Source organism: Tachysurus fulvidraco, chromosome 7 (genome assembly GCF_022655615.1).
Source record: "Tachysurus fulvidraco isolate hzauxx_2018 chromosome 7, HZAU_PFXX_2.0, whole genome shotgun sequence".
Lineage (NCBI taxonomy): Eukaryota > Metazoa > Chordata > Actinopteri > Siluriformes > Bagridae > Tachysurus > Tachysurus fulvidraco.
The window spans coordinates 2,915,880-2,937,763 of NC_062524.1; the positions used below are offsets into that span (position 1 = coordinate 2,915,880).

Genomic DNA, 21,884 nt, shown 5'->3' on the forward strand with positions numbered 1-21,884 from the left:
GAATATGGGACCTGCAGCACAGGTTTTATCAGCTGTCAATTTTCAATGTACATTTAAGAGTGAACAATAAACATTTGTTCAGTTTTATCACCAACACTCTTTCACTGCAGAATATTATGAACTGAATTCTGGTAGTTTACAACGCTTTCCAAATACATTTGTACCCGGGCTGTGGGTGAAATGTCACCCGAAGCTGCTGTAGCTTTAAGCGCAGGCTTCCGAAAACACTCAGAGTGTAGTTTGAGTCTGCTTTCGTTTCATATCTTCTTTTACATTTGTTAGTTAATGTCAAATTTGCGCCAAAAAAAAAAAAAGACCGCCAAGCAACTGATTTTCCGCCTTGGTAGGTGACGTCAGATCAGGTCACAGGCCACGGAAGCCCCATAATGGTCCAAAAATGTTAGTGATTCGCAATCGCAACACAGACGGGATGAATTTATGAATGTAAGTTCTGTCACAAAACGATATTGTTACGTATCCTCACGCTTTTTAAGTGAGTATACGGAAATCCTTGGCCTTTTCTAGTGGGTATACGGCGTATACCTGCGTATCACGTAGACTACACCACTGCACTGGGGGAAGTTCAAGTTCAGGCTTTATAGCGTGGGAAATGGGAAACAACTGGTGGCGTAATTAGTCCGGCGCGGGGCTTTATGGGAATAGTAGTCCGGAAGTGCCTAATATTCCGGCGAGGCTTCTCTGTGTTGCCAGCTGGGAGGCGGGGCAGGTGCTTTCGGCTTTTCCCTTAGGGGTCGCCACAGCGAATCATTTCTCTCCACCTATCCCTATCTTCCGCATCCTCAACATTTGCACCCACTAGCTTCAAATCCTCATTAATTACTTCTATATACCTCCTCTTTGGCCTTCCTCTTTGCCTCCTGCCTGGCAGCTCCATGTCCAACATTCTCCTACCGATATACTCACTCTCCCAAGGTTCCTTTCCTTAACTCCAAACTTCCCCATCACCTCCTCATCACCTGTGTTCCCCTCACCAACATGTCCATTAAAATCCGCTCCCATTACCACTCTCTCACCCGTGGGAATACTCTCCATCACCTCATCTAATTCACTCCAGGATCTCTTTTCTCCTCTAACTCACAACCTACCTGTGGAACATAACAACTAACAACATTCAACAACACCCCCTCAATCTCTAACTTCAGACACATCACCCTGTCTGACACTCTCTTCACCTCCAGAACATTTCTCACAAACTCCTCCTTCAGGACCACACCTACCCCATTTCTCTTACTATCCACACCATAATAAAACAGCTTGAATCCTGCTCCTATACTACGGGCCTTGCTACCCTTCCACTTGGACTCCTGTACACACAGTATATCCACCTTCTTTCTCTCCATCATATCAGCCAGCTCTCTACCTTTCCCTGTCATAGTACCAACATTCAGAGTTCCTATTCTCAGTCCTACACTCTTACCTCTCCTCCCTGCTCTACTTCTTCGACCAACAGTAGCCCAATTTCCACCTGCACCCTGTAGGTCAATGGCGCCGATGGCAGTCGTTGTTAACCCGGGCCTCGACCGATCCAGTATGAAATTCGTATTGACGATTCGCATGGTTAAATTTGGCAATGTTTTATGCCGGATGCCCTTCCTGACGCAACCATCTCTATTTATCCTGGCTTGGGACCGGCGCAGAAGTCACTGGACTGTGACCCCCATGGCTAGATTGATATTAAGATAATCTACTTATTCAAAATATAATGCATAGTGCTAATAGGTGTAAGTTTATTAGTTACATTCTTCCACTTGAGTAAACTTTAAATGAACAATCACTACTTACCTTATAGCCTACTGCATGCAACACTGCTACAATGGTGTGACTATACATGTTCATTTAAATTGTATTGGTTTATTAAATATGATACACAAAGCAATTTGCAGGTGGAAGCAAATCACAAATCTGAGAGGAACATAATGTGAAAGTTAGATAGTTGAGGTGCCAAAGACTGTTCAATCTTATATTTATTCCTTTCCCGCAAATACTTTTGCAACATTAAATAGGTACGTACTAAAGTCACATAAAACAAAAAAAAGACAAAACAAAGTTTGACTTTAAGGTTGAACTGCCAACCTAACTGGTGACATCCTTCCAGGACTGTCAGCTGAGTTAACTATTTAAAAAAAAAAGTGTTTAGTGTCCCTGCAACTTGTCCATGACTGACGTCTCTATCACTTGGGAATCTACCAACAGATTCTGATTCTGATTATTTTATTTAATGCCATGTCAGCAATCAAAAGCTATTTTCATGGCAAAAATTCAATTGCAAAAACACTTCCTTAGACTTTTGCTCTGCAGTTGCAGAGTACGAACCTTTTTAATTAACATAAGATAAAAAAAAAAAAACCTTTTCAGGCATAATGTCATTAAATCTGTCCTTAAGTGAAGTAACTTGATAAAAGAGCATTATGTTTGTGTTAAGTTCAGGACAATCTAATAAAATATGTTTGACAGATAAGGGAATCTTACAGAACATACATAAAGTCTTTTCACCTTTAAGCAAAAAAGCATGGGTCAATCTTTAATGTCCTTATTAAGAGCTTCGGAATCTACAAACATTGTTGGTTTTCCTAACTGTAAAAAATTAATGGGTAACTAGCATGGATTAGCTGCGGTCATTAACCAAGGACTTAAACAAACCAACAAAACCAGAAATATAATTTCAATATCATGGCATGATGATGACATGATCAGGAAGCTTGATGACTACATTGTACCAAAAGTTAATGTTATTCATGAGCGTGCACGATTTCACATGAGAGTTCAGAGGCCAGGGGAAATGGACGAAGAATATATTTGCATCCGCGGACGAAAGAAACTGTTACATCCTTTCATGCTTTGATTGTCACCTGAGTGTTTTGATTCTATCTAAAGGGACTTCCCCTAAAATGTGTAGTATTACAATGCATTACAACTTTAAGTCAGACTCGACGACTGCAGCATCCGTGTCAGTACGTTCTGACTTGAAGACTCGTGTATCTACAATAAATACTACTTCTCAAGGAAATCAAAGTCTTCTGGTCTTCTCTGGAAAAAGTTAAACCAGAAATATAATTTCAATATCATAAAACACATTCTCACTTGTGAAATGTAATCCCTTGCTGTCTGGTTTTTATATTTCTTTCGTCTGAACATCCAAATGCAGCACAGTAGTCCGGCATCGTCCATGCATTTGAAGTACAAGAGCACTGTACAAAGATAGGGGCGGTTTTGACATATTTTTAGGACCCCAAGGTGACATCTAGTGTATAGATATCTATGGATAATGATAACATGATCAGGAAGCTTGATGACTACATTGTACCAAAAGTTAATGTTATTCATGAGCGTGCACGATTTCACATGAGAGTTCAGAGGCCAGGGGAAATGGCTGAAGAATATATTCGCAGCCTGCATGAGCTAGCCAGTACATCTGACTTTGGGGCAGCAAAGGATGAAAACATTCGTGATCGGCTTGTGATTGGGATTTTAGACAGAAAGCTATCGGAAAAGCTTCAATTAATGCCATAGAACTCGTGAGACAGTCTGAATAGGTACAAGGACACGTTGATGAACAAGCTGCGTGTGTTAGTACTCAAATCAGTGAAGTGACTGGTGCCAGAGGAAAATCACATTACAGTGGAAGAGGTAGACAACACATAGGTTCAAAACGAAATCAGACAGAGCAGGCTACAGAATGGAGATGTGGAAGAAACGATGTGGAAGAAATCCTGGAAAAGGATTTCCATTTCCATTTGTGGGATTTCCATTTGTGGCATTCAGCAAAAAGTGCTGAATGTCACAAATGCAGAAAAAGGGTCACTTTGTTGCAGTTTGAAGAACCCGAGCAGTCCGTGGTCACCAAACCACCAGAGGGCAGCAACGTCACACACTTCCTAGGTGAGTTGACGCAAATTAATGATGTAACTGGAGTATGGATGGTCACACTTTCAATTCAAGGCACAGACATTGACTTTAAAATTGACACGGGCACTGACATAAGTGTACTTTCTGAGATAATTCTCTGTTTTAAAGTACAAGCCACAACTCAAGAATGCAAATGTGAAACTTGAGAGCCCAGACTAACACAACAATCAACCACCACTACTAACACCCTGCTCCTTCTTCTTCCTCTTTATATAGTCGATTAGTGATGATGTCATCGATATGGGGGGGCAGGATCAGGGCAGGCTGGAAACTCTGGCCTGGAATCAACCTGCACACAGACATGTACAAGAACACAATACACCATTTTTACAGGTTGTAACAGACATTTATCAAGGAAAAAACAAACAAAAAACTGGCTAACAAGTCATCTGAACAGAGGCACTAATCAGTTATGACAATAATCGACAGTGATGCCTGTAAAAATTTACTCCAAATATATACAGAGATACTGGTTTCTAGCAGTGGTGTTTATCTGCATACAGGTTAAAGGTATTTATATAAACACCAGTAAAACTCTTACACTGGACCAACGTTGATCGTCTTCAGCAGTTTGATCTTCTACAGTACATTTCTTCATCCCGTCATTTTCATAGCCGTTCATGTTCACCGTAGCACAATCCGCGCTAACACACATACACAAACTTATTAGATTACCAAATTAAGTAGTCTTGATTTGTCACAAACATTACTGCACAGTGAAATTTCTTTCATATTCCATCCTTGGGTTTGGGTCAGAATGCAGATTATCTCAGAGTATTTCAATAATCCATCACCATGAAGGTTGGATCAGAACGACTGGATGCAGTAATTTAGCTTTAGCACTTACTTATTTTGGTTGCTTAGTAATCGAGATCCTTTATCACTCTCTGATGTCTGATCTTGTATCGACATCCTCACAGCATCACCGTTCTGATCAGCACTCACAGCGTGGTCATGGTTTGGGCTAACAAACAAACAGACAAGTAGGAATGAATAGTGACTAAATGGAGAGGTAAAAGTAAACAGTGTGGATTCTGACCAACCGTTTTACTGAAATTATAGACATGTTAAAATGCACAGAGACGCACGCGCACAGAAAAAAAAAGAAAAGCCCAAATGAAATACAGAGGTTGAGAGAATCTGCTCTGGTCTGAGGTTTTAAATTCAATAAAGAGGAGATAATGAATGGTTGCTGCCTGCTTCAAGATCCTTCAGTGGGATACTGTTACAGACACACACACAGACCATTAGAAATGCAGATGGATTCACTGTGTTGAAAATAAACTATCAATGGTTGTCTAAGAAATTTTACCCTTTAAATGAATTTTAAATGGAATTTTAGGACAATTAGTTTATTTTGAACACTTTGTAGGTCAATAAAGTGAAAATAATTCACTCTAAGTTAAAAATGCCATATCAAGTTACAATACTAGTTAAACTAACATTTTACATTAGTCGTGTGGTTCCTGCCTCACATTAATATGAAAGGAAAGAGCAGTGACATCATCTGTCTCTGTGCCATTTGTCCCATTTGTTCATGATTCACTTCGAGTTCTGAGTCAAGAAGGAATAACTAAGATCTGAACTCTATCCTATGGTAATAACGTGGTCTGAGTAAGACCCATGTTGGTGGGATTAAGGGTGGGTGAAATTCCAGGATCTGGTGTGGGACTGTTACATCCTTTCATGCTTTGATTGTCACCTGAGTGTTTTGATTCTATCTAAAGGGACTTCCCCTAAAATGTGTAGTATTACAATGCATTACAACTTTAAGTCAGACTCGACGACTGCAGCATCCATGCCAGTATGTTCTGACTTGAAGACTCGTGTATCTACAATAAATACTACTTCTCGAGGAAATCAAAGTCTCCTGGTCTTCTCTGGAAAAAGTTAACAGCAGCAGGAAGTACACTGAGCTGTGATCACCATTCGAGCAAAACGTGTCATGTGATGACCCAAAATGAACATGTTCCACTTTCTTCCTACAGTTTTTATCTATCTCACTCACATCCAGAATTTTATTTTTAGTAGCATCAACAAAAGGTGCTTCAGCTCCACATGTTTCTGGGAGAAATAAACAACAAAACAAAACGTGTGTGAAAGCAGCTGTAGTGTGTAAAGGTCCTGCAGTTTAAGTTTCACTCACTTGTTATTTTGTTCTTCTGTTTGTTTACAGCAGCCTCTCAAGCTCCTCCAGACTCTGTTTCTCCTCCTATCACCACAAAATAAAACAGAACTATTTGTTAAATCACCAAATAAACCCAGCCATCTAACATTAGCATCAGACAGCAGAGTAAAGCATTACAAGTTCCCTCAGTTAGCTATAAAGGAGATGCAGATTTACCCTTGTCTGCATCTACAGATCAGGACTACAATGATGATGATGGTGATGATGATGGTGGAGAACGCGATGGTGATGCGGTTGATGGTGTTGGGGGAGCTGGTGGAGTTGATAGCGTTGTGGGAGCTGGTGGAGTTGATAGCGTTGTGGACAGTGACTTAAAACAAAAAGCAAAGCACACAGACACACAGTTAACACGTCAGTAACACAAAAGGTTTACAGGTTGCTCTGACTGCTGCACATTTCTCATCCTATCTGAACATCCTGTCTATATCTGATGATGAGAAACTAGTTCAGGCATTCATGACCTCTAGACAGTGTTGTAATGTAACGGAGTACAAATACTTTGTTACCGTGCTTAGGTAGAAATTTCACGTATCTGTACTTTACTTCACTATTTAAATTTATGTCAACTTTCACTTTTACTCCGCTACATTTTCTAGATAAAATGTACACTTTTACTCCATTATATTTCCACTAAGCATCTTCGTTACTCGTTATTACAAAATAAAATCAGAAGAAAATGTGTGTGACTGCAGGAGGTTTGGTGAATCACTGCTCCTAGATTGCATTACACAGCTCTGCACACTCTAATACAGCGTAATGTTGCCAAAGGAGGCGGAAGCACAACTGAAGCCGCCATGAAAGCACCTACTGGAGGACCTCCCGTTATCATAGACCAGGGGGTGGCCAACCCCCAAGAGACCAAGAGCCACATTATTTACTGTGTTACCGCAAAGAGCCACATCGTACACATGGGCACACATGATCATCACCTCTTTTTCCCTGCCATTTTGAGAGCGAATTTGACACAAATTGTTTACTCAAATGATTTTGCTCCTAATGGGAAACTTTGAGGTATTTTCATCCCACTCACTTTCAACACACTTTGCGCGTTTGACGAAAATACCGTATTGAACTCAAGCGAAAGGAACACGCACAATAAAAAGACACAAATACAAACTTCGATATGAATGTAAGAGCCGCATGAAACTGGGCAAAGAGCCGCATGCGGCTCGAGAGACGCGAGTTGGTCACCCCTGTTGTAGACGACTATGGCAAGCCATTTTAACATTTAATGGCTATCCGGAATTAACATTACAGATAACATATTTTCAACTAGTCACAATGACAGAGTCAGAAATGAGTTACGGATATCTGCAATGGCGTCACTGAAAACGATATTCAACTCGTCACACATCCTTAATGACAATTGCAGTTATCTATAATTGAGTTTTGCTGAGTTTTTTTTTTTACTATTTGATTACTATTACTATTCAGTCTGTAATGAGTTTATCCTATGGGTTAACAGCAATCACCGCTATAACAAGCTCCTCTCACCGATAAGACCCTCCTCCTACTTGCAGTGACATCATTACAGATATCTGCAACATAATTTTGTCTAGTCAAAACTCTATTTCAAGATATCTGTAATTACATTTTGACCAGGAGGAATGAAAGTTAAAGATATCTCTGATTTAAGATATCTGTAATCAAAATTCATTTAAAAGATATCTATAACTAAATTATGACTATCCATAATTCCCGGTTAGAGATATCTACGATATCTACAATTTAATTCTGACTAGTCAGAAGTTGTGGATAACGGAAAAGACAGTTGTGGATAGGAGGAATGCCTTAGTGGATATCTGAAATTTTCATTTTGACTAGGCAGAACTGAATTACGGATATCTATAATACATATCCAGACTAGCCATTAAATGTTAAAACGGCTTGCCATAGACGACCACCCCGGCGATAGTGGTGAACAGGGTGAAGAAGATAACGTTACACACACGTGGCCGTATTTGCAAGAAATGTTTCTGTACATTGGAATGAAAGATTCTTCCTACCGGATGAAGTGTTTATGCCTACCGAAAATCACTGAAATTTTACTTTTACTTCAAATACTTAAGTACATTAAATATCAGAAAATTACTTAAGTACAGTAAATATCAGATACTTTACGAGTAATATTCTAAAAGGTAACTTTCACTTCTACCAAAGTCTTTTTCTAGTACGATACTTGTACTTTTACTTAAGTATTGCTTTCTAGTACTTTATACAACACTGCCTCTGGACTATTGTAATGCGTTACTAGGTGGTTGTCCTGCATTTTTAATAAATAGACTACAGTTAGTCCAAAATGCAGCTGCCAGAGTTCTTACCTGGTTGAGAAAATCATATAAGCCCAATTTTATCATCTCTACACTGGCTACCTGTTAAGAATTGATTACAAACTGCTGCTACTTACGTAAAAGGCTCTTAATGGTTTATCTAATGGTCTTTTAACACAATACAATCCTTCATGCTCTGAGATCACAAAACTCAGGACTTTTGGTAGTTCCCAGAATATTAAAATCCACTAAAGGCGGTAGAACGTTTTCTTATTTAGCTCCTAAACTGTGGAATAGTCTTCCTGATAGTGTTCAGGGCTGACACACTTTCCCAAATTAAATGTAGATAAAAATGCACACACACGGACAGACAGTGGTCAGATACACACGCACACACACAAACAGACGCACGCACACACAGACACAAACAATAACACAAACAGACATGGGTGTGCGCACACAGACACAGAAACACGCAGACACTTCAACAGACAAAGAGATATTACATACCTTGGTAAATGTATCGAAGCTGCAAAATATAAAGATAGTTATGATTAAATCATTCTTAAGCGAAACAGAATTTGAAACCTTATAGAAGCAGAAATAAAAATATAAACCTTTTGATTCGATCCATGACACGTTACGTTATGGCGAAGCTCGACACATTTAGTGATTGTGATGTTTTTCTCGCTCACATCAACAACCAGCGGGTGTCTGCTTTGGTTTACATGAAGTTGTCCATCTGATAAATACTCCAACTCCGATCCATCACCTGGAGCCTAATCACAGCATTCATTCATTAACAGAGTGCAGCATCGTTTCCCTTCTCACTCACTATGTATGAATAAATACACCATGCAATGTGTCTTTATTGGACCATCTGTAAATATTAATCATCTGCACCATCTTTCAATATTTCAAGAGTTATAAAGTGATAAACTTGTGAAGATTTATGACAAGATCAGTATTATTTGGTCACATTGGTCAGTCCTACTCAGGACTTTGCTGCACTGCTGATGAACTTGCAGAAGTTTTTCATGTGGTCTCACCTTCCTGTACCAGGCTCTCTCACAGTCCGGGTCTTGAAGAACAGCAGGCGGTATGTTAGGAGGCACTGGATAAGTGTAACCATTTCCAGAAAAATGGACGTGACAGACAAAGGTGATGATGATATGCACCATGATACAAATCTGGGGGGAAAATGTTAACAATGAGGATAAGAATAAGTTCAATATATGCAGTCAGTTTATTTAACTTTATTAATAAACTTGGCTTGAAATAGAAGGTTCTGCTATTAGCGCTAAGCTAAGCTATTAGAATCACAAGCTAACTGTAATTAGCTTGGTTGAAGAAGCTTCTTCTACTTTCGGCTTTCCCCTTCAGGGGTCACCACAGCGAATCATCTTTCTCCACCTATCCCTATCTTCTGCATCCTCAACACTTGCACCCACTAGCTTCATATCCTCATTAATTACATCCATATACCTCCTCTTTGGCCTTCCTCTTTGCCTCCTGCCTGATAGCTCCATGTCCAACATTCTCCTACCAATATACTCACTCTCCTTCCTCTGAACATGTCTAAACCATCTTAATTTGGCCTCCCTAACTTTGTCCCCCAAACGTCCAACATGAGCTGTCCCTCTGATGTACTCGTTCTTAATCCTGTCCAATCTTGTCACTCCCAAAGAGAACCTCAACATCTTCAGCTTGGCTACCTCTAACTCTGACTCCTGTCTCTTCTTCAGTGACACTGTCTCTAAACCGTACAGCATGGCCGGTCTCACCACTGTCCTGTACACCTTCCCCTTGATTCTTGCTGATATTTTTTATCATACAGAACTCCTGACACCTTTCTCCACCCATTCCAACCTGCCTGCTCTCGCTTCTTTATGTCTTTCCCACTCTCTCCATTACTCTGGACTGTTGACCCCAAGTACTTAAACTCTTGTACCTTCTTCACCTCTTCCCCCTGTAACCTTACTGTTCCACTTCCCTCCCTTTCATTCACACACATGTGACACAAGTCTTACTACGACTGACTCATTCCTCTTCTCTCCAGCACAAACCTCCACCCTGCTCTCACTACAGATCACAATGTCATCTGCAAACATCATCCAAGGAGACTCCTGTCTGACCGCCTCTGACAACAGATCCATCACTATAGCAAACAGGAAGGGGCTCAGAGCCAATCCCTGATGCAGACCCACCACCAATTTGAACTCCTCTGTCTGACCTACGACACACCTCACCACTGTCCTGCTCCTCTCATACATGTCCTCACCACTCTGACATACTTCTCTGCTACTCCTGACTTCCTCATACAGTACCACAGGTCTTCTCTTGGCAGCCTGTCATACACTTTCTCCAAGTCTACAAACACACAGTGCAACTCCCTCTGACCATAGCTATACTTCTCCAACATTCTCAGCTTGCTTGAAGAAGGATCGTATAAATATAAACTCGTATCTATATTTGCTAAAGCAGCAATAGAAATGTCCAAGAGTTTAAAAATCAGTGACATTTATTTAAAACACAACCTAGACTTCCGTTAATCCTCGACACCGTACCGTGTGTGTGTCTTGCATGAAATGGAGTCGTGTGTTTTGGTTTGCCGTTTCCTGTTTGCCTTTTAGCTCCGCCCCTGAGCTATAAACCTTTCATAGGAGCGCAGCATTGACCGTGTTGGTCTGACTGTTAGTCTGTATACTCATTAACACTCGCTAGATACTTATATAAAATGATGAAGATTTTATAGAAAGGTTTATATTTCAGCGTTACCGCTGTGTGTCTAAAAGCTGCGCCCTTAAATTTACGGTCTGTCGGATAATCGGCATTCACTAGGGGTTTCGTTACCACGACGTAAAGTGGGCGTGTTTCCGGAGGTCTTGGAAAAACGCCTTCTTTCAAAAAACAAACAAACAAACAAACAAACAATAAAAACCAGCATACTACGAAGGACAAAACAGCCATACAGTTATATTTATTTTAGAAAACAAATAAACGTCCAAAAACTACGGTTATGGTTAGATTATTAAATAGGCCACGCCTACCCAAATGACGCAATATCTGTTAAGCTGTTCTGAAATCGCTGGAAATAAGTGCCTGATAAACAATACGTGCAGCCTTGAACCAATCCCACTAATAAATTACGTTTTTAGATGTTTATTTGCTCTAAAAACAGTAACACATATGATTAATTACCTTGAAGAGAGATTATCCTCCAGAATCAAACTGCGCAGCTTGTTTTTCCTCTTTAACTTTACATTTCATTTGGTTTTCCTCGTCAGGTGTAGAATCCACAGAGTAACCCACTACCCTGTAATCGTGTACTGAAATATCCGTCATTGTTGTCGTGATTATGTCCACCATGTCAGAAACTGCCTGAAAGATGGCGCAACCGTCTAACCGTCTATCACGTGACGTGTGTGTGTGTGTGTGTGTGTGTGTGTGTGTGTGTGTGTGTGTGTGTGTGTGTGTGTGTGTGTGTGTGTGTGTGAGAGAGAGAGAGAGAGAGAGAGAGAGAGAGAGAGAGAGAGAGAGTCCGTCCCCTAGCATACTTTGTATCCAAGGGCGTCGATTTGGGTAGGGACAGTAGGGACATGTCCCTACCAATATCCAGGGAACACTCAATTGTCCCTAGCAATAATTCGACCAAGCCTATATATATATAACCACTGATATCCGTCTCTGTCTTGTGCTTTTTTACTTATTTCATTTAACATTTATCCAGGAATCATTAAATAAGATTAAAATATTTTACAACGGCGTTCTGGAAAAATAGCGCAACTAGTGGAACACAAACGGTTAACAGATCTACCCCCTGCAATGAATCCCGCCTTTGTAACTCACCTCTCTAAAAGTATTGGCCTTTGCCCTTTTTGAGTCCTGCCTCTCTAACCAATGTCGCTGTTTGATTGGCTTTGTTTTTCTCGCTAATGTGTTGAGTTCGGCTGCAGCTATATTCCGTTGTATGAAGCAATATGCAACGTGATTATGCAGGTTACCGGTATGTGAGGAAGAAAGTATTCTTATAACAACAGTTTTGTGCACAAAATACGGGGAATGTTGTCCCCACGAATGTCAAATTATGTCCCCACCAATGTCAGAATCAAACTTTCGCCATTGTTTGTATCTGTATTATTATTGTCACGTTTGTTAATTGATGTCTGTTGTTAATTCAATTAAAAAAAATTTTAAAGTGCGTGTGTGTAAAAAAGCATGGACTGCTTGTTTCAAACCTATACACAGCATCGTCTGGTTTTAACGCCAGTAAATCACGTGACGGAGGGATTTTTTTTTGTGTGGAAGAGAATATGAAGTTCAGAGGCAATATGAACTGTGGAAAAATAACTGCATAATGTACAGAACAGCCAAACTACATTAAAAAAAAAAATCATAAAGCGAAGCTAATAAATAAACACGTACAGAATAACAAAAATAAATAAAAAAAAACCAAAAGTAGCGACCAAAATACATTAAAACAAATAAAATTATAAGCAAAAAAGGGCAGAAACATCATGATTCTTGCATAGAAATGTGCATTTATGTATAAAACAAATAAGTTAATAGATTTATGTACTGATTCCAAGAGCTATTCTGACTTTTATTTCAGGGAGATAGTTACATAAGTCCCTTTAAAATGTTTTAAAATCAAATCGTTCAAAAATAAAAATATTCAATTGTCTTGTCTAAAGGGACAATTATTAACTGATCTTTAAGGGCCTTGTTCAGGAGCCCAAAAGTAGCAGCTTGCTGGACCTGGGATAGAACTCACAACCTTCTGATTGGTAGCTCAACACCTTAACCACACGATTATAAACGTGTATTAATAAATATCTGTGTCAATCATAAAGAAACAAGAAACAAATCAGAGGCAGTTTTGCTTTGCTCTCTAAACTACTGTTAAACTGGGACATAGGAGTCAGTTGAATACAAACACCCAAAGACCTAGACATGTTCCACTCAGAGACACTAAATAAGGTGAGAGCTGGAATCATGTAACACCAACCAACATTAAAACATCTGATACTAAACATTCTGTACTTCAGAACATGGATATAATTCAAATTATTTAGCAGATAAAATGTTACTGACCTTAGTTCAATGGACATGAGACTAAAAGGTGGCACTTCTGCACATTAACACACAAGCGCAGATGGATGCTTTTATGCAGGTGTGTAGGCATGTGGGCAGAGTGAGGGGAGGATGAGTGGGTTTGGGCTGAACTGTCTTGAGCTAATAACCCAGCGGCGCCATCTTTGTGTATTCAGATAAAAGCGAGTGAAATTCTGTCTGAAACGTGTTATTCAATATGTATTTAACGATGTTTATAGCCATAAAAAACTGCTTTAATGTATAAACGAATGTTATATGCGCAAATTAGGCTTTCAGTCAGTTAAACTGATACTACCTCACGGCCAAGTGACAGCCGTGATCCAACTCACGACAGATCCCAGATCAGTGAACAGGAGAGCGCGCGTGGTATCTTCATCGGAGCTTGGAAGAAATATGGTAAATGCTTTTTAAATATTGTTTTTGTACATGTTAAATCTACTTTATTATAAATGATTTCTGTGTTAGATACGGGTTTGATACGGTGGAGTTTACATGGTAACGTATTTTGTTAGGACATCTAATTTCCTGCTCTGCTTCTATGTGGTTGAAACAAGAGGGAATGCCTGAGGTCAGCTCAGGCTAAATAACGTTATGGTTTGAAACTAAACATGTTCGACCGCCATTTTATTCGTGACACACCCAGGATAATTCAGGAGCAATTCTTGGATAAAATGCCTTTTGACGGACATTAATATTTTCTATGTAATTAGTTGATGGCAATAAGCAGTGTTCCCTGGTGTGGCAGTTTGGTGTATGGACTTCCGGGGGAGGAGACACCAGCAGTAAGAGTTCTGCCAGCATTCATTTTTGCAGACAAACTGTAACTTATGTGTTTTTGTTACTAATTAAACTGTGTATAGTTAATAAACTTTTATTATTACTGTGACCTGACTGCTTCACTGGATTCTGTGTTCTTTAACTTGTTACATGAAATGTTTCCATATTTCACACATATATAATTGGAAGTAAATTTTCCTGACTGCAGTCAGTTTGATGCATGTTCATTATTCTAAATTCTTCTATTTTTCTTATACAACACTGCAATTACATTGTAATTGATTTTTCTTACGCATGATTCTTATATCTTCAGATATTGAGGTTTATGTAAATGTTATGAAATGTTTTCATATTTTAAATGTGTATTCATAAAGTAAATTTTTCTGACTGAAGTTGTTTGTGATATTTGATAGAATGCGAGCATTTTACATGCTGTTATGACGAAATCAGCTCCGTATATTAGACTTATTATATATTAAATCTATTAGATTTAAGGTTTGCTATTTTAGCCTAGACATCCTTTACAAAAATAAGCAAATGAGCAAATAAGCAAATTTAATTTAGATCACCTAAATTGCTTCCACATACTCCGGTGTTTCCTGTGGGCAGGGTTGGATTACTGGAGTAAGTATTGCTGTAGATTCATTCTTTTAATCACTTAAATTTCTGACCCATTTTGGGTTAAATTCAACACAGCAGTGTCATCATGTTTAACTAATAGTTGGGTTAGAATCACAACGCAGCACGGTAGGTTAAACAAGATGTCTCAACTAGCTAGGTTAAAATAACCCAGCGTTGGGTTCGTCCCTTTTTTACCCAGCGCTGGGTTGCCAAAATAACCCAAATTGGGTTGTTTTTAACCCAGCAGTTTTTAGAGTGTAAGCTATCAGTGCTAAGAGTGTATTGAGAGAGGCTGTGATCACACACATTTATTTCCAGGTAGTGCCATCCTAAAAAAAAAGTTGACATTAAAGCTCAGAAAAAGTTAAGTTTTCTAAGTTCATTTTTGAATAGATCATTTTTTTGCACACGTCATCATGAAAGGGTTATCTATACATACATATTAAAATTATTGTCATTTTGTAAATACATTGACACCATAGACCTAGGGTTAGCTACCACAGATGTAATAATTGCAATGTGTCCTTACTCAGAGGAAAAACCGAGTCCCAGAGACAAGGATCCACTTCTTTGGTGGCAAGAGCATCATTAAACCTTCCCAGGCTTAAGCAAACTTGCTGTAAAGTACTTGGGAATTGTTGCTACTTCTGTACCTGCAGAGGATGTTTTCAAAGGCAGGGGAGGTAGTGAGAAAAAAACGGAACAGACTCAAGGGAAAAACTGCAAACATGCTCTTATTCCTAAACACAACCGTGTGAATAAGGACGGTTTTCAGAACAGGTTCAGGTTTAACATTTTCAGGGGAGCCTATTTTTATTTTTATTTTTTTGTAAACATGAATGTTTTGTGAAAACAATTTTAGTTAACGGTTTTCAAGGGTGCCTGATTTACATGTAACAACAAAAGTACTGATTTTCAAGGGTGCCTGATTTACATTTGTTGTTAAGAACAGCAAAAAGTGGATATGGAATGTTTTGTGACAAGGTTAAGAATTCCAAAGAAAAGTCAAGTCAAAAAGCTTTTATTGTCATTTCAACCATATAGCTGTTACAGTACACAGTGACCATATACAGCATCGCCTGGTTTTAACATCTGGAAATCACACTCTAAAAAACGATTCATTGGCTGAACAACCATTACTTATAAAAAATAAATAAACTAAACACAAATAAAGTAATTTTAACTTTTCAACCTCTACTTAGCATATATAGTGTCTAACATAAATAAGTTACAAGGTGAACCTAAGTTTATGCCTAAATATAATGAAAAAACATAAGTCACGTCAACTAGTATTAAAATTGCATCAAAACTAATTAATTATAACATAATATTTTAAGTACATGACTGAGCCACGTGATGCAAATCTGGAAAAAACTGGATCCATCTGGTGATGCACATGTAAAGACGGTGGAAAGAGGTAAGCTTAACTTTCTATAAACTAATCAAAATATTTGGTTTTGAGGTTTTGACATTAATAAACATTTAACCATTTAATAAAAGTGTTTTCGAATGTGTTAAATTGATTGTATTAATATCTGCCGGCAGCGGGATGATGGAATTTGCGTCATTGTGAATGACGTCATTACGTCAGGACGTAAAAGAACTGGTGAACTGGATTTTTGAACTGGTTCATTAAATCAAACTGTCCGAAAGAACCGGTTCGCGGAAAAGAACCAAGCTTCCCATCACTACTACTAAACACGTCCGCCTTCTTCTTCCTCTTTATATAGTCGATTAGTGATGACGTCATCGATACGGGGGGGCAGGATCAGGGCGGGCTAGGGCAGGCTGGAAACTCTGGCCTGGAATCAACCTGCACACAGACATGTACAAGAACACAATACAATACACCATTTTCACGGGTTGTAACAGACATTTAACATTTAAGGAACATATTTAAAAAAAAAAAAGGTAAAAAAAACTGGCTAACAATCATCTGCACAAGTCGTCTGATCAGAGACACTAATCAGTTATGACAATAATCGACAGTGATTCCAATTTATACAGCAATACTGCTTTCTATCAGTGGTGTTTATCTACATACAGGTTAAAGGTATTTATTTAAACACCAGTAAAACTCAAACTGGAACGTCATTCGTCTTCAGCAGTTTGATCGTCTACATTTCTTCATCCGGTCATTTTCATAGCCGTTCATGTACACCGTAACACAATCCCCGCTAACACACACACACTTTCATTAGATTACCAAGTTGGGCAAGTTGTGGCCTAATGGTTAGAGAGTCTGACTCGTAATCCTAAGGTTGTGGGTTCGTGTCTCGACTGAGGTGCCCTTGAGCAAGGCACCGAACCCCCCAACTGATCCCTGGGCGCCGCAGCATAAATGGCTGCCCACTGCTCCGGGTGTGTGTTCACGGTGTGTGTGTTCACTGCTGTGTGTGTGCACTTTGGATGGGTCAAATGCAGAGAACGAATTCTGAGTATGGTTCACCGTACTTAGCCGTATGTGGATTTGCATGTTGGGAAAAAAAAAGGAAATGCCCAAACGATGAGAGTGAATCTGCTCTGGTCTGAGGTTTTAAATTCACGCACGGACACTATCCTTTATTTAAGGACCTTAAACACACTTTTAATAGCTTCAGTAATCTACGTAGTTGTTTTCTTTACTTGACCTTTCTGAAACAGTGGTCTTCCCACATGGTTGTCTAAGAAATTTTACCTTTTTTAATTAATTTTAAATGGAATTTCAGGACAATTTAATTTTATTTTTAACACTTTGTAGGTCAATAAAGTAACAATAATTCACTCTAAGTAAAACTGCCAAATCAATTTACAATACTAGTTAAACTAACATTTTACATTAATCTTGTGGTTCCTGTCTCACAATAATATGAAAGGAAAGAGCAATGTGATATCATCTGTCTCTGTGCCATTTCTCCCATTGTTTAAGGTCCCATTTGTTCATGATTCACTTCAAGTTCTGAGTCAAGAAGGGATAAGAATAAGTGTGTGAAAGCAGCTGTAGTGTGTAAAGGTCCTGCACTTTGAGTTTCACTCACTTGTTATTCTGTTCTTCTGTTTGTTTACAGCAGCCTCTCAATCTCACCAAGACGCTGTTTCTCCTCCTATCACCACAAAATAAAACAGATCTATTTTTGAATCGGCAAATAAAATCAGCCATCTAACATGAGCATCAGACATCATAGAAAATCATTACAATTTCCCTCAGTTAGCTATAAAGGAGATGCGGATTTACCCTGGTCTGTATTTCCAGAATAGCACTCCAATCCCAATGATGATGGTGATGATGATGATGATGGGGATGATGATGGGGATGAGTTTGATGTTGGTGGTGTGGGGGAAGTAGGTGTTGGGGGAGTTGGCGATGATGGTGGAGTTGGTAGCGTTGGGGATGTCAGTGACTTAAAACAAAAAGCAAAGCACACAGACACACAGTTAACACATACGAGTAACACAAAAGGTTTACAGGTTGCTCTGACTGCTGCACATTTCTCATCCTGTCTGTATCTGATGATGAGAAACTAGTTCCAGACTAGAAACTGACCTCTAGACTGGACTATTGTAATGCGTTACTAGGTGGTTGTCCTGCATCTTTAATAAATAGGCTACAGTTAGTACAAAATGCAGCTGCCAGTTCTCACTAGGACAAGAAAGTATGACCATATAACCCCAATTTTATCATCTCTACACTGGCTACCTGTTAAGTTTAGAACTGATTACAAACTGCTGCTACTTTAAAAGTGAAAGTGACGTGACATACGGCCAAGTATGGTGACCCATACTCAGAATTCGTACAAGGCTCTTAATGGTTTAGCTCCCATGTATTTAACTAGTCTTCTAACACAATACAACCCTTCACGCTCTCTGAGATCAAGAAACTCAGGACTTCTGCTAGTTCCCAGAATTTTAAAATCTGCTAAAGTGGTAGAGCATTTTCTTATTTAGCTCCTAAAGTACACACAAACAGACGCGCGCGCACACACGGACACAAACACACACACACACGAACAGACACAAGCACAGACATTACATACCTTGGTAAATGTGTTGAAACTGCAAAATATAAAGATAGTTATGATTAAATAAATCATTCTTAAAAGAAACAGAATTTCAAACCTTATAGAAGCAGAAATAAAAATATAAACCTTTAGATTTGATCGATGACACGTTACGTTATGGCGAAGCTCGATGCATTCAGTGATTGTGATGCTTTTCTCGCTCACATCAACAACCAGCGTGTGTCTGCTTTGGTTTCCATCTGACAAATACTCCAATACCGCTCCATCGCCTGGAGCCTAATCACAGCATTCATTCATTAACAGAGTGCAGCATCGTTTCCCTTCTCACTCACTATGTATGAATAAATACATCATGCAATGTGTCTTTACTGGACCATCTGTAAATATTAATCATCTGCACCATCTTTCATTATTTCAAGAGTTATAAAGTGATAAACTTGTGAAGATTTATGACAAGATCAGTGTTATTTGGTCACATTGGTCAGTCCTACTCAGGACTTTGCTGCACTGCTGATGAACTTGCAGAATGTTTTCATGTGGTCTCACCTTCCTGTACCAGGCTTTCTCACAGTCCGGGTCTTGAAGAACAGCAGACGATATGTTAGGGGACACGTCATAAGTGTAACCATTTCCAGAAAAAATGGCTTGACAGATCAAGTTGAAGGTGATAATAATCATCATGATACAAATCTGGAGAAAAGTTAACAATGAGGAATAAGAGTTCAATAGATTGTATAAATATAAACTCGTATCTATATTTGTTGTGTATAATGTTAAGACTGTTATTTAACTACATTTCCCATAATGCACTCTGTTACATGTGTTTCCGGATATACATGTTCCGGTATTTTCTCTCTGATGCGTGTGAGTAAAAGAGCAGTTACATTATAGTTGGGGTGCACGATGTTTGCAAGTCAATGTTGACATTAGAAATCACCAAAACAAACACGACCCTAACCCAAATGGGTGTCACCCCTGTTTTGATAGCTCCGCCCCCACACATACATACGAACCCAGGCAGGCAACTATTATGACGGAACCTGCTGGGGCAGCTGGCCGAGGGGATATTTTTATCAATAAATGAACACATTGAGTAATACTATAGTAGTAGATATGGTAATCTGTGCTCATGAAATCATTTCTGTGCTCATAAAATCATTTGAAAGACTGGTTCTGGCTTATCTGAAGGACATTACTGGACCCTTACTGTCATCTGCAAACATCATCGTCCTAAAAGACTCCTGTCTGACCTCCTCTGACAACTGATCCATCACTATAGCAAACAGGAAGGGGCTCAGAGCCGATCCCTGATGCAGTCCCACCTCCACTTTGAACTCCTCTGTCTGACCTACGACACACCTCACCACTGTCCTGCTCCTCTCATACATGTCCTCACCACTCTGACATACTTCTCTGCTACTCCTGACTTCCTCATACAGTACCACAGGTCTTCTCTTGGCAGCCTGTCATACACTTTCTCCAAGTCTACAAACACACAGTGCAACTCCCTCTGACCATAGCTATACTTCTCCATCAACATTCTCAGCTTGCTTGAAGAAGGATTGTATAAATATAAACTCGTATCTATATTTGCTAAAGCAGCAATAGGAATTTCCAATAGTTTAAAAATCAGTGACATTTACTTAAAACACAACCTAGACTTCCGTTAATCCTCGACACCGTACCGTGTGTGTGTGTGTGTGTGTGTGTGTGTGTGTGTGTGTGTGTGTGTGTGTGTGTGTGTGTGTGTGTCTCTCGCATGAAACTGAGGCGTGTGTTTTCAAAACACCGTAAACCCTTTTATAGGAGCGCAGGTTGACCGTGTTGGTCTGACGGTGAACTGCTTCCCCGGTCCACACATGTGAAATCCGTTCTTTATAATGGCTCAAATAATAACTCTTGGTGTAATTATACTGACTTTATTCAGCTACTCTGAAGAGCAACTGCTTTACAATGAGTCAAATTAATATGTTGTCTTTAACTTGATTGATTCTACTTTTTAAGTAAATATAACAACTGTTAGTCTGTATACTCATTAGCACTCGTAGATACTTAAAATGACGATATTATAGAAAAGGTTTGTTACCGCTGTTTGTCTAAAAGCTGCGCCCTAATTTTTACGGTCTGTCGGATAAACAGTTGTCTGGATTAATAACCGCAATGTATTATAACAATACGTGCAGCCTTGAACCAATCCCGCTAATAAATTACGTTTTTAGATGTTTATTTGCTCTAAAAACAGCAACAAATATCATTAATTACCTTGAAGAGAGATTATCCTCCTGAATCAAACTGCGCAGCTTGTTTTTCCTCTTTAACTTTACATTTCATTTGGTTTTCCTCGTCAGGTGTAGAATCCACAGAGTAACCCACTACTCTGTTATCATTTACCGAAATTACCCTCATTGTTGTCTTGATTATGTCCACGGCCTAAGAAACTCTGCTTAAAAGATGGCGTAAGACCGGAAGAGTGTTCCACGGCACAGTCTATCACATATCACATGACTTGGCTGTTTGTTTCAGGGACACGCCCATATACAGCATCGCCTGGTTTTAACATGTGGAAGTCAGTATGTGACGGGAGGGATGGTTGTGGGCCTGGGACACTATCACTGATTAACCTCCTATTATTTGTATATCATTATAATTACCCTAATTTAATTGGCTGGAACATTTAATTGGCTGGAAGCCCTGCTGCATCATAAAGTCGACTCTGTAGAGGTGATAATGTACATAACTAGACCTAAATACTTAACGTGCAGTGTGATCTCTACATACATTAATGAAGGTAAAGGAAACACACACCAACACTACACACACGAGAGAATGTGCATGTACTGAATCCAAGAGCTATTCTGACTTTTTTTTCAGGGAGATAGTTACAGAAGTCCCTCTAAAATGTTTTAACATCAAATTGTTCACAAATAAACATGTTTAACTGTCTTGTCTAAAGAGACAATTATCTCATGTTTATACAACTGATCTTTA

General features: G+C 39.1%; 1 protein-coding gene across 5 annotated transcripts; it reads right to left on the minus strand.

Annotated features, from left to right (window-relative positions):
- Positions 1–2,560: 2,560 nt before the first annotated feature.
- LOC113650434 lies at positions 2,561–21,393 on the minus strand. 5 transcript variants are annotated; one of them, XM_047815669.1, is made up of 9 exons: positions 21,159–21,393; positions 19,443–19,586; positions 9,003–9,164; positions 8,896–8,914; positions 6,272–6,425; positions 6,074–6,139; positions 4,775–4,891; positions 4,469–4,571; positions 2,561–4,216 (listed from the first exon to the last, which is right to left on the minus strand). In XM_047815669.1, exons 2-9 carry the CDS (start codon positions 19,575–19,577, stop codon positions 4,160–4,162), a joined length of 813 nt encoding a protein of 270 aa, XP_047671625.1. In that variant the 5' UTR covers positions 19,578–19,586; positions 21,159–21,393; the 3' UTR covers positions 2,561–4,159. The 5 variants fall into 5 exon arrangements, with proteins under 5 accessions (XP_047671625.1, XP_047671626.1, XP_027014594.2 ...); XM_047815670.1 differs by lacking the exon at positions 21,159–21,393 and adding an exon at positions 20,552–20,618; XM_027158793.2 differs by lacking the exons at positions 19,443–19,586; positions 21,159–21,393 and adding exons at positions 9,435–9,575; positions 11,587–11,831.
- Between the last annotated feature and the right edge of the window lie 491 nt (positions 21,394–21,884).

Coding starts and splice junctions, on each gene's coding strand:
- LOC113650434 (XM_047815668.1), bottom strand. Junction 9,165..9,434: donor AGAGAGCCTGGTACAGGAAG/GTGAGACCACAT, acceptor TGCTGTGATTAG/GCTCCAGGTGATGGATCGGA. Junction 6,140..6,271: donor ATCTGTAGATGCAGACAAGG/GTAAATCTGCAT, acceptor TTGTGGTGATAG/GAGGAGAAACAGAGTCTGGA.